The 13,803-nt window shown below is 41.5% G+C and overlaps 1 protein-coding gene across 1 annotated transcript; it reads left to right on the forward strand.

The window, feature by feature from the left end:
- The first annotated feature begins 265 nt into the window (after positions 1 to 265).
- On the forward strand, positions 266 to 4,056 carry LOC118532890 (olfactory receptor-like protein OLF4). Its single transcript, XM_036087756.2, is given in 3 exon segments — positions 266 to 554; positions 557 to 1,146; positions 3,976 to 4,056. Coding segments are annotated over 3 exon segments (960 nt in total).
- The last annotated feature ends 9,747 nt before the right edge of the window (positions 4,057 to 13,803 follow it).

Consider the following 13,803-nt stretch of genomic DNA (forward strand, 5'->3'; position numbering starts at 1 on the left):
CCTCCACTGCCAAGCACATCTCCAAAATGTTATCTGGCTGAGTTTGTGACTGGGGACTGGTTTTTGTCTGACCTGGAGCAGGATGGATTCTGATAACTTGGTTTGATCATGAAAGATGCCAATGTCAGCCGATCTTAGTAAGCATCTAGCCCACCTGGAATGAGGAAGCAGGTATGAGGAGTTTAAAGAATTTGGTGGTGGGAAGCTATGAATAGGAATTTCTGGGTACTATTTCTACATTCCTTATGGGAAAGTCACCTCCACCATGTGGACCCAGGAAACTATACAGGAATTTTCAGAGGAACCAGAAGTGCAGCCCCTCATATTTGGGCTTTTCCTCTCCATGTACCTGATCACTGTGTTTGGAAACCTGCTCATCATCCTGGCCGTCAGCTCTGACTCCCACCTCCAAACGCCCATGTGTTTCTTCCTCTCCAACCTGTCCTTTGTAGGCCTTTGTTTCCCCTCCACCACCATCCCCAAGATGCTGTGGAACATCCAGAGTCAGAGCAAAGTGATCACTTATGAAGGCTGCCTCAGCCAGATGTATTTTACATACTCTTTGCAGGATTAGACAACTTCCTTCTGACTGTGACGGCTTATGACCACTTTGTGGCCATCTGTTACCCCCTGAACTACACGGTCATCATGGACCCCCGGCTCTGGGGACTGCTGGTTCTGGTGTCCTGGGTCCTGAGTGTCTTGCATTCCTTGTTACAAACATCACTGGAGTTGCAGTTGTCCTTCTCTACAGTCTTGGAAATCCCCCACTTTTTCTGTGCATTCAATCAGATGATACAACTTACATGGCCTGACACTTTTCTCAATAACATGGTGATATATTTTGCAACTATGTTGCTGGTTGTTGGTCCCTTTGATGGGATCCTTTACTCTTACCCTAAGATAGTTTTCTCCATACGTGGAATATCATCAGCTCAGGGCAAGTATAAAGCATTTTCCACCTGTGCGTTTGATCTCTCGGTTGTCTCCTTATTTTATTGTGTGAGTCTAGGGGTGTACCTTAGCTCTGCTGCTACCCAGAGCTCCCACTCAAGTGCAGTAGCCTCGGTGATGTACGCTGTGGCCATGGCCATGCTGAACCCCTTCATATACGGCCTAAGGAACAAAGACATAAAGGAGGCTCTGGTGAGATTCTCTGGGAGGGCAGATCTAAAAGGGCCAACCGTTCTGGGGATGAAAAATTGCACAGGATTGCAGAGCCCACAGCCTGAGCCAAGTGTTGACATTTTTTGATCAGATTCTTGAAGTGGAACATGCCTCTTCTATTTTTTCTGGGAATTTCTATTTTTTTTTTTTTTTTTGCCCTCTCTGTATAATTTATGTAACTTACTTTACTAAGCTTTGTGATATCTCTGATATGCAAGAGATTTTCCCTTTGTCATTTTCCTACTTCAATGGTATTCCTAACCTCGGATGTGAAATATTTGGAAATTCTCACTTATTCAAAGGATGACATGGATCTGTTAAAAATGATTTATTCTTAAATAAAATACATCGTAGTGAGTATTAAAAAAAAGAATTTGGTGGGGGCACCTGGGTGGCTCAGTCGGTTAAGTGCCTGACTTCAGCTCAGGTCATGATCTCAGGGTCCTGGGATCAAGCCCCACATTGGGCTCTGGCCTCATGGGGGAATCTGCTTCTCCCTCTCCCTCTGCCCCTGCCCCCCTGCTTATGCATTCTCTCTGTCAAATAAATAAATAAAATCTTTTAAAAAAAAAGAATTTGGTGAAGCCTAAGGCTAGTTTATGAGCTTCCTGCTGTCTGACTCCCTAGTCAGTGCTCTTTTTACTGCAACACATGGGTTTAACCAGTTGTGCTAAGAAATTTTCAGCTGATTTTTGTGACTTGTTCTAATTCAAGCTCAAGCAACTCACACATTCAAACCACAAGGGTGTAGCACCTGGAGTGTGAGGGGCCAGATCCTCCATCTCAGACCCTTCCCTGGTGATGGGATGGTGACTCTGAATAGAACCTCCAGGGGTCCTTTAGACCAGCCCTGTTCAATAGAGAGAACATGTGAGCCACATGCGTAATTTAAAAATGTTGTTAAAGTAAAAAGAAATAGGTGACATGAATTTTAAATGTATCTTATTAAATCCAGTACATCTAAAACATTATCATTTCAACCTGCAATAATATAAAAATTAATTAACAAGGAATTAGAAAAGACAGTATTTGCTAACACATGTACTACTGTACAAAGTCTTAGGCGATGCAGCAGTGAAAGGGAAATGCAGTTCTACCAGAACAATAAATTGGTGTTTAACAGGGAAATATTTTACATTGCTTCAAGTTCAAAATTTTAATTTTAATATTAAAATTAAGGAGAACGTAAAATTCAGCCCCGGGGTCCCATTAGCCACGTTTCGAGTACTCAGTAGCCACTCATAGCTAGTGACTACTGTACTAGAGAGCATAGCTTTCGAGAGCTGCTCGTGAGAGGCCCTCGTGGTAACAAATGGCTCTTGCTGTTTCCTTTGGGGCTGGTCTGATCTGTAGATGTCCAGAGACATCTTCAGAGAGATCACATTGATTCTTGAGTGCTCTTGGATGGGGTTGGAGATCTGTATTTTAGTTTGTGTTGGTCTTTTTGGGGTTTCTCCAAACTTACGGTAGAGAATACTCCATTTTAGCTTGTTCTTCCCAAACAATAGAACCTAGTAGTTCCTTGAAAGTCAAGTTTCTGGAGCCACATCCTGGCTATGCCACTTCCTGGATATATGCCCTCGGGCATGTGACCTAATTGGTCTTCTGCCTCAGTCTTTTCATCTGCAAAATGGGGATTGCGATAGTCCTGCACAGGGGTTATTATGAAGAGCGAATGCATTTATACAGGTAAAGTACTTACGAGTGTGCTTGGCACATACTAAGCTCTCGGGAAGTGTTAGCTATCATTATTATTAACCATAAGCTAAATGCAATCTCTGAAATCCAGGGCTTAGCAAGTGCTGTTCCTTCTGTTGCAGGCACTCCACCTGGATAAAGATTTTCATCTTTTAGTTTCCAGTGGAGATTTTACTTCTCCGAGGGAAGCCTCCTCTTGCTTCTCAGATTGGGTTTAACCGCCCTCCACTGGCTCCCATAGAACCCTATTCTCTCCCTTTTATAACACTCAGTATGTCTGTAACTGACCTGTGAAGGTATATCTCTATTTTGTTCTACACGGTATCCTCAGAGCCTGGCGTATAATATCTGGGTGATGATAAAAATAATACGAGTAGTAGCTAACATTTATCAACTGCTCACTAATTAAAGTTCACATAATCCTGTTATATGGTTTTGAGTAAAGGTGCTATCATTTCCATTTCATAAATCAGAAAATGAAGGCTTAGGTAGGTGAAATAGATTTTATAAAGACAGCCAGAGAGCAAATGGCAAAAGCCAGAATTTGAACCCAACTTGTCTGACTCTGAGCTCATACTCTCAATGGATGGGCTGGTGTTCTCCGTGAGTGGGGTCCTCCCGCGGAACCTTGGACCTGGTAGGCTAAAATTCCTCCTGTCTGGCCCAAGGACTCAGGAGGCTCATTTGTATGCCAGCTCTCAGAAGCAATCCCCCAGGCCCCTTCTCTCTTACTCTCTTGAGGTCTGCAGGTAGCCACAGGCAGCATGATTTAGGCTGGGAGGACGGAGCAAGATCTGGATTCACTCGGTTCTTCGGGTTTAATCAGACTCCTACAGCCCTCTGTCCTACAGAACCCTTCAATGCTTCAATTAAAAGTCAAACAGGGCTGGAATCTGTGCTTTTTTCCCCTGATGCTTGGAATCTAATTTTGTGAACAACTGCTTTTATTGGCTTGGACATAGCTTATTCACTGTGAAAATCCAGTTCAATGTAAATTCTATAGTTTCTAAATATTTATGAGCATTATTCCCTCAAAATGCTGAGTAGTAACTATATGAATATAATTAGATTGTGTTCTGTTTAAACCTTTGTTGTCAGCATACATTTTAGAATAGAAGTCCTAGAGAAGAAAGGAAATTTGACAGCTCTTTGACAAAGCTTTACAAACGTTATGTGTATAATGAGGCGTGAAGGGATGTTCTTACTGATGCTGCAAATGGAGGAAGCATTAATCAACGCGTTGTCTGAACCATCTTTCCTATTATCAACTGCTGTCATCTGGTGGCACATTTGAGCAATAGCAGAAACCTTCAGCATCCACAGTAATTTTCTCTATGTTCAGCGAAGTGGATAGAGTATTTTCATTGTCTTTGCCTGTAGCATATGATCAAATTAAGTGTTTCCTGACAAAGCTAGCACTTATCATACATTAACACCTTTAGTCATTTTTCTTCAGGTTATAATAACCAATATTTAATGAAAGTGTATTAGACACCAAGACCTGTTTTAAGTGCTTTACAGAGTTCATCTTATTTAATATTTATGAGACTTCTATGAGGTGGATATCATTATTCATTTTATCGCCTTGTGGCATCTACTGGTTGACTAATTCATCCAAATCACACTGCTGATAAGTGACAGAGCCAGAGTGGTAATCCAAGAAACTCGATTTCTGCCCGCATGCTCTTAACCACTGCTTTACAATAGACACGTAAGCTAAGATGGCCAGCGAGGGAGAAGAAACTGGAAATAGAAGATCTGGGTGTGAATTTTAGCTCCACTGTTACCTTGTCAATAATAATTCCACCATCCAAAAAAGACTTACCTCAGCAGGCATCTGACCTTGGTCATATTCCCCTTTGCCAGGTCTCATTTTCTTTTCTATAAAATCTTGGAAGTGGACAGGATCATTGGTTTTCTTTTCTTTCTTTTCTTTTTTTTTTTTTAAAGATTTTATTTATTTATTTGACAGAAAGATACACAGCGAGAGAGGGAACACAAGCAGGGGGAGTGGGAGAGGGAGAAGCAGACTCCCCTGCTGAGCAGGGAGCCTGATGCGCAGCTCCATCCCAGGACCCTGGGATCATGACCTGAGCCGAAGGCAGACGCTTAACGACAGAGCCACCCGGGCACCCCAGGATCATTGGTTTTCAAGCTGGTATTTGTGATGTGCTGGTGGTTCCACATGTGATGAGACCAGAGAGAGAGGGATGGGAAGGAAGGTGGTGCTTGGCTGGTGGGACTGGGACCCTCATTCCTCCCACTGCCCTCCTTCACTTCCATTACATGGTAGTTTCCTAGTTAAAGATTTGGTTCTACAAATGATGTAATACCTAAGAGAAAATTTAGAAACAACATGACCAAACTCTTCTGGGAACTCTGAGAAATACCTGGCAGAGAGAACATGCCAGGACAATTGTGGGTGGCGATAGTCACTGAGACAAAGTTCCCCTGATCTTCAGGAGAGAAGCAACAGAAACTCCATTCTTATGTGGATGCTTCCAGCCTAGCATTCTGAAATATTGTTGCTTCTATTGAATGTTAAGAATCTATATTTATGGGGCACCTGGGTGGCTCAGTCGTTAAGCGTCTGCCTTCGGCTCAGGTCATGATCTCAGGGTCCTGGGATCGAGTCCCACATCGGGCTCCCTGCTCAGCGGGAAGCCTGCTTCTCCCTCTCCCACTCCCCCTGCTTGTGTTCCCTCTCTCGCTGTGTCTCTCTCTGTCAAATAAATAAATAAAATCTTAAAAAAAAAAGAATCTATATTTATAATTGCTTAAAATATTGTAAAGATCTTTGTCTATGGAGAGGATATAAAAGGAAGACTGTTATATTTGGAATAGGATGCAGATTTAAAGGCAAAACTTTTACTTGAAGACCTTTTAAAGCTTTTTCTTTGCAGTGTGTGTGTGGGGGACAGGGTTTACTTCAATAGAAGGAGAAAAGAAACAAAGCAAATCATGTGCTATTTGTCTTAATGTTTCTGGCAATTTTTTGCCTACCAAATATGCATGAATAAATTATAAACATATTTATATCATTAGTAATTATAGACATATTTATCTTATTTTATGTAGTATTTCCTCAATGATGCTATACTTTGGTTCTTTTTTTTTTTTTTTTTAATTTTTTTTATTGTTATGTTAATCCCCATACACTACATCATTAGTTTTAGATACAGTGTTCCATGATTCATTGTTTGTGCATAACACCCAGTGCTCCATGCAGAACGTGCCCTCCTCAATACCCATCACCAGGCTAACCCATCCTCCCACCCCCCTCCCCTCTAGAACCCTCAGTTTGTTTTTCAGAGTCCATCGTCTCTCATGGTTCTTCTTCCCTTCCGATTTCACCCCCTTCATTCTTCCCCTCCTGCTACATTCTTCTTCTTCTTTTTTTCTTTCTTAACATATATTGCATTATTTGTTTCAGAGGTACAGATCTGAGATTCAACAGTCTTGCACAATTCACAGTGCTTACCAGAACACATACCCTCCCCAGTGTCCATCACCCACTCACCCCTCCCCTCCCACCCCACCCCCCACTCCAGCAACCCTCAGTTTGTTTCCTGAGATTAAGAATTCCTCATATCAGTGAGGTCATATGATACATGTTTTTCTCTGTTTGACTTATTTCGCTCAGCATAATACCCTCCAGTTCCATCCACGTCGTTGCAAATGGCAAGATCTCATTCCTTTTGATGGCTGCATAATATGCCATTGTATATATATACCACATCTTCTTTATCCATTCATCTGTCGATGGACATCTTGGCTCTTTCCACAGTTTGGCTATTGTGGACATTGCTGCTATAAACATCGGGGTGCACGTACCCTTTCGGGTCCCTACTTTTGTATCTTTGGGGTAAATACCCAGGAGTGCAATTGCTGGATCATATGGTAGCTCTATTTTCAACTTTTTGAGGAACCTCCATACTGTTTTACAGAGTGGCTGCACCAGCTTGCATTCCCACCAACAGTGTAGGAGGGTTCCCCTTTCTCCGCATCCCCGCCAACATCTGTCATTTCCTGACTTGTTAATTTTAGCCATTCTGACTGGTGTGAGGTGGTATCTCATTGAGGTTTTGATTTGGATTTCCCTGATGCCGAGCGATATTGAACACTTTTTCATGTGTCTGTTGGCCGTTTGGATGTCTTCTTTGGAAAAATGTCTGTTCATGTCTTCTGCCCATTTCTTGATTGGATTCTTTGTTCTTTTGGTGTTGAGTTTGATGAGTTCTTTATAGATTTTGGATACTAGCCCTTTATCTGATATGTCATTTGCAAATATCTTCTCCCATTCTGTCAGTTGTCTTTTGGTTTTGTTGACTGTTTCCTTTGCTTTGCAAAAGCTTTTTATCTTGATGAAGTCCCAATAGTTCATTTTTGCCCTTGCTTCCCTTGCCTTTGGCGATGTTTCTAGGAAGAAGTTGCTGCGGCTGAGGTCGAAGAGGTTGCTGCCTGTGTTCTCCTTTAGGATTTTGATGGACTCCTGTCTCACATTGAGGTCTTTCAACCATTTGGAGTCTATTTTTGTGTGTGGTGTAAGGAAATGATCCAGTTTCATTCTTCTGCATGTGGCTGTCCAATTTTCCCAACACCATTTGTTGAAGAGACTGTCTTTTTTCCATTGGACATTCTTTCCTGCTTTGTCAAAGATTAGTTGACCATATAGTTGAGGGTCCATTTCTGGGCTCTCTATTCTGTTCCATTGATCTATGTGTCTGTTTTTGTGCCAGTACCATACTGTCTTGATGATGACAGCTTTGTAGTAGAGCTGGAAGTCCGGAATTGTGATGCCGCCAGCTTTGCTTTTCTTTTTCAACATTCCTGTGGCTATTCAGGGTCTTTTCTGGTTCCATACAAATTTTAGGATTATTTGTTCCATTTCTTTGAAAAAAGTGGATGGTATTTTGATGGGGATTGCATTGAATGTGTAGATTGCTCTAGGTAGGATTGACATCTTTACAATATTTGTTCTTCCAATCCATGAGCATGGAACGTTTTTCCATTTCTTTGTGTCTTCCTCAATTTCTTTCATGAGTATTTTATAGTTTTCTGAGTACAGATCCTTTGCCTGTTTGGTTAGATTTATTCCCAGGTATCTTATGGTTTTGGGTGCAATTGTAAATGGGATCGACTCCTTAATTTCTCTTTCTTCTGACTTGTTGTTGGTGTATAGGAATGCCACTGACTTCTGTGCATTGATTTTATATCCTGCCACTTGACTGAATTCCTGTATGAGTTCTAGCAGTTTTGGGGTGGAGTCTTTGGGATTTTCCACATAAAGTATCATATCATCTGCAAAGAGTGAGAGTTTGACTTCTTCTTTGCCAATTTGGATGCCTTTGATTTCTTTTTGTTGTCTGATTGCTGTGGCTAGGACTTCCAATACTATGTTGAATAGCAGTGGTGATAGTGGACATCCCTGCCGCGTTCCTGACCTTAGGGGGAAAGCTCTCAGTTTTTCCCCATTGAGAATGATATTCGCTGTAGGTTTTTCATAGATGGCTTTTATGATATTGAGGTATGTACCCTCTATCCCTATACTCTGAAGAGTTTTGATCAAGAAAGGATGCTGTACTTTGTCAAATGCTTTTTCTGCATCTATTGAGAGGATCATATGATTCTTGTTCTTTCTTTTGTTAATGTATTGTATCACGTTGATTGATTTGTGGATGTTGAACCAACCTTGCAGCCCAGGGATAAATCCGACTTGGTCGTGGTGAATAATCCTTTTAATGTACTGTTGGATCCTATTGGCTAGTATTTTGGTGAGAATTTTTGCATCCATGTTCATCAGGGATATTGGTCTGTAATTCTCCTTTTTGATGGGGTCTTTGTCTGGTTTTGGGATCAAGGTAATGCTGGCCTCATAAAATGAGTTTGGAAGTTTTCCTTCCATTTCTATTTTTTGGAACAGTTTCAGAAGGATAGGTATTAATTCTTCTTGAAATGTTTGGTAGAATTCCCCTGGGAAGCCATCTGGCCCTGGGCTTTTGTGTTTTGGGAGATTTTTGATGACTGCTTCTATTTCCTTAGTGGTTATAGGTCTGTTCAGGTTTTCTATTTCTTCCTGGTTCAGTTTTGGTAGTTGATACATCTCTAGGAATGCATCCATTACTTCCAGGTTATCTAATTTGCTGGCATACAGTTGCTCATAATATGTTCTTATAATTGTTTGTATTTCTTTGGTGTTGGTTGTGATTTCTCCTCTTTCATTCATGATTTTGTTGATTTGGGTCATTTCTCTTTTCCTTTTGATAAGTCTGGCCAGGGGCTTATCAATCTTGTTAATTCTTTCAAAGAACCAGCTCCTAGTTTCGTTGATCTGTTCTACTGTTCTTTTGGTTTCTATTTCATTGATTTCTGCTCTGATCTTTATTATTTCTCTTCTCCTGCTGGGTTTAGGCTTTATTTGCTGTTCTTTCTCCAGCTCCTTTAGGTGTAGGGTTAGGTTGTGTACTTGAGACCTTTCTTGTTTCTTGAGAAAGGCTTGTATTGCTATATACTTTCCTCTTAGGACTGCCTTTGCTGTATCCCAAAGATTTTGAATAGTTGTGTTTTCATTTTCATTGGTTTCCATGAATTTTTTAAATTCTTCTTTAATTTCCTGGTTGACCCATTCATTCTTTAGTAGGATGCTCTTTAGCCTCCATGTATTTGAGTTCTTTCCGACTTTCCTCTTGTGATTGAGTTCTAGTTTCAAAGCATTGTGGTCTGAAAATATGCAGGGGATGATCCCAATCTGCTGGTACCGGTTGAGACCTGATTTATGACCTAGGATGTGATCTATTCTGGAGAATGTTCCATGGGCACTAGAGAAGAATGTGTATTCCGTTGCTTTGGGATGGAATGTTCTGAATATGTCTGTGAAGTCCATTTGGTCCAGTGTGTCATTTAAAGTCTTTATTTCCTTGTTGATCTTTTGCTTAGACGATCTGTCCATTTCAGTGAGGGGGGTGTTAAAGTCCCCCACTATTATTGTATTGTTGTTGATGTGTTTCTTTGCTTTTGTTATTAATTGCCTTATATAATTGGCTGCTCCCATGTTAGGGGCATAGATATTTACAATTGTTAGATCTTCTTGTTGGATAGACCCTTTAAGTAGGATATAGTGTCCTTCCTCATCTCTTATTACAGTCTTTGGTTTAAAATCTAATTTGTCTGATATAAGGATTGCCACCCCAGCTTTCTTTTGGTGTCCATTAGCATGGTAAATGGTTTTCCACCCCCTCACTTTAAGTCTGGGGGTGTCTTTGGGTCTAAAATGAGTCTCTTGCAGACAGCATATCGATGGGTCTTGTTTTTTAACTCAATCTGATAGCCTGTGTCTTTTGATTGGGGCATTTAGCCCATTTACATTCAGGGTAACTATTGAAAGATAGGAATTTAGTGCCATTGTATTGCCTGTAAAGTGACTGTTACTGTATATTGTTTGTGTTCCTTTCTGGTCTATGTTGCTTTTAGGCTCTCTCTTTGCTTAGAGGACCCCTTTCAATATTTCTTGTAGGGCTGGTTTCGTGTTTGCAAATTCCTTTAGTTTTTGTTTGTCCTGGAAGCTTTTTATCTCTCCTTCAATTTTCAATGACAGCCTAGCTGGATATAGTATTCTTGGCTGCATATTTTTCTCATTTAGTGCTCTGAATATGTCCTGCCAGTCCTTTCTGGCCTGCCAGGTCTCTGTGGATAAGTCTGTTGCCAATCTAATGTTTCTACCATTGTAGGTTACATATCTCGTCTCCCAAGCTGCTTTCAGGATTTTCTCTTTGTCTCTGAGACTCGTAAGTTTTACTATTAGATGTCGGGGTGTTGACCTATTTTTATTGATTTTGAGAGGGGTTCTCTGTGCTTCCTGGATTTTGATGCCTGTTTCCTTCCCCAAATTAGGGAAGTTCTCTGCTATAATTTGCTCCATTATACCTTCTGCCCCTCTCTCTCTTTCTTCTTCTTCTGGGATCCCAATTATTCTAATGTTGTTTCGTCTTATGGTATCGCTTATCTCTCGAATTCTGCCCTCGTGATCCAGTAGTTGTTTATCTCTCTTTTTCTCAGCTTCTTTATTTTCCATCATTTGGTCTTCTATCTCACTGATTCTTTCTTCTGCCTCATTTATCCTAGCAGTTAGCGCCCCCATATTTGATTGCACCTCATTAATAGCCTTTTTGATTTCGACTTGGTTAGATTTTAGTTCTTTTATTTCTCCAGAAAGGGTTTCAAGCCCAGCTAGTATCTTTAAAGTGGTGATTCTGAACTCTAGATCTGACATCATACTAATGTCCGTATTGAGTAGGTCCCTGGCAGTCGGTACTACCTCTTGTTCTTTTTGTTGAGGTGATTTTTTCCGTCTTGTCATTTTGTGCAGAGGAGAATAGATTAATGAGAGAACAAAATGCTAGCAGGGTAACAACGTCCCCAGAAAATATACTCTAAACAAATCAGAAAAGACCTGAAGCAGTGGGAAAAGAAAGGGAAAGAGAGAAAAAAGAAAAAGAAAGAAAAAAAGAAAAAAGAAAAAAATAAAGATAAAAACAAACAAAAGCAGAACAAAACAAAACAAAACAAAAACAGAATTTGATCAAATATGATCAGGCTGGTTTATAGATCAGTGCCACACACTAGATTTTGGGTGTATTTTGGTCTGTTAAAAGAAAGTCCCTCCCAAAATTTTAAAGAAAGAAAAACTTATATATGTACAAAAATAAGGGTTGATATGATGAAGGGATGGAATATGACTGTAAAGATGGAAATTATAAAAAATTTTAAAAAAGGATTTGATAAGTTGTTTGAAAAAAGAAAGAAGAGGATTAAAAAAAAAAAAGAAAGAAAGAAAGAAAAAAGGGAGAGAATGTGATCAGGCAGGGGAGTAGAAAAAAACCATACACTAGAGATTTAGAGTATATTTTGATCTGTTAGAAGAAACTATCTCAAGATTTTAAAGAGAGAACAACTTATATATATATGCCAAAAATACGGGTAACTACTATGAAGGGATAGAATATGACTTTAAAAATGAAAAATAAAAAATTTTTTTTTAAAAAAGGGATTGATAAGATGTTGGTTGAAAAAGGGAAAAAGAAAAATTCAAAAAAAAAGAAAAAAAGAAAAAAGAAAAAAAGACAGTTAAAAAAAATAATTAACTTTGAAAGACTAAAGAATCATGGTAAAAAAGCCATGAATTCTATGTGCAGTATTCCCCTAGCGCTGGAGTTCTGCCGTTCTCATTGATCGGTAAACCCGGTCTTGGCTGGCTGTTCTCGCTGATCTTCTGGGGGAGGGGCCTGTTGCTGTGGTTCCCAAATGTCTTTGCCGGAGGCAGAATTGCCCCGCCCTTGCCGGGTGCGGGCTAAGTAATCTGCTTGGGTTTGCTCTCCGGAGCTTTTGTTCCCTGCAAGCTTTCCGTACAGCTTTGGAGGCGGAGAGTGAAAATGGCGGCCTCCCAGTCTCCGCCCCGGAGGAGCCGAGAACTCGGGGTCCCGCTCCTCAGCGAGCCCCCAGAGAAAAGCCGTCAGTCACTCCCGTCTCCCTGGTCTCCGGCCGCACTCCGCGCTCACCCGGCCTGTGACCGCGCCTTTCTATCTGGCACCCAACCCCGGGTGGAGTCTCCAAACCCAGCAGATCCCCGCGGTGCGCTCCCGCACCTCTCCTCCCGGGGGAAGAAGGTGAGTCTCCCCGGATCTGCCGCTTGTTGGGTCCCTGCTGGAGGAGCAGTGGCCCGACTGTGCCGCGGATCACGGTCTATAGCAACCCCGAGCTGAGAGCCCGCGCCTGGGCTCCGTCTCTGCAGCCGGCTTCCCCGCTCCGATACCTGGGAGCTCTGCCGCACTCAGGCACCCCCGGTCTTTCTGTGACCCCGAGGGTCCTGAGACCACACTGTCCCGCGAGGGTTCCACCCCCCACTTCGCCACCAGAGTGACGTCCCTCAGCGGAGCAGACTTCTAAAAGTTCCGATTTTGTGCTCCGTGGCTCTATCACTTGCCAGAAGTGGCCGACAGAGGCCCCTCCCCCGCCATCTATCCTCCCGAATATCGCCTCGGATTCACTTCTCCGCACGTCCTACCTTCCAGAAAGTGGTCGCTTTTCTGTTCAGAGAGTTGTTGCTATTCTTTTCTTCGATCTCCTGTTGAGTTTGTAGGTGTTCAGAATGGTTTGATCCCTATCCAGCTGAATTCCTGAGAGGAGACGAAATCCAGGTCTCCTACTCCTCCGCCATCTTGCTCCGCCCCCCTATACTTTGGTTCTTATAAGATATATGGTCTTTGAAAGTTTTGGTCCTAGGTAGGAGTAGATTTTATGTCAAAGGTTGAAATCTGTGTGCATTCCTACCACAGTACCTAGCGCATAGTAGGTGTCTAGTACTGTTGAAGGAATATTGCTGTCCTTGCATGAAGGAACATGCTAGATTGGAAACTACACCATTTAATTCTTTGGCTTTTGGGTCTACTGAATATTCATTGGCTTATAATATTGATTTTTTTTTCTCCATTTCCAGCTTTCCCCAATTTTGTAGATATAGAACTGACACCGGGAACATGGCATTGTTCCAACGTGTTATGGGAAGTTGCTTATAGAGAATCAGAACCTAGGTTTTCCTAATGACTCTATGTCAACTTTCCAAAAATCAATTTCCTGAAAGCCGTTCATCAATTGATCAGTGCACCACATTTATTTGTTTTTAAATATTCATTTTTGGGTGACCTACTTTCATAACTTTGTCTTAAGGGATGTTAAATGTGCTCTTACCCCAGCTCCTGCTGCTGCACTTGGATGCTGTGGGGTAGGGGTAGGTGGAAGATAAATGGGGATGTTGCGGGGGAGCTTGGGTGTGGTAGTGGGCTCATTCATTGATAAAAGACTGTAAGGAATCTTTATTTTCAAGAGTATATTAATGTTTCTTCATGAATATATTCTCTCCTCCCCTTCTTTGGAAATAATAGG

The sequence above is a fragment of the Halichoerus grypus genome, chromosome 9 (genome assembly GCF_964656455.1).
Source record: "Halichoerus grypus chromosome 9, mHalGry1.hap1.1, whole genome shotgun sequence".
NCBI classification, from domain to species: Eukaryota; Metazoa; Chordata; class Mammalia; order Carnivora; family Phocidae; genus Halichoerus; species Halichoerus grypus.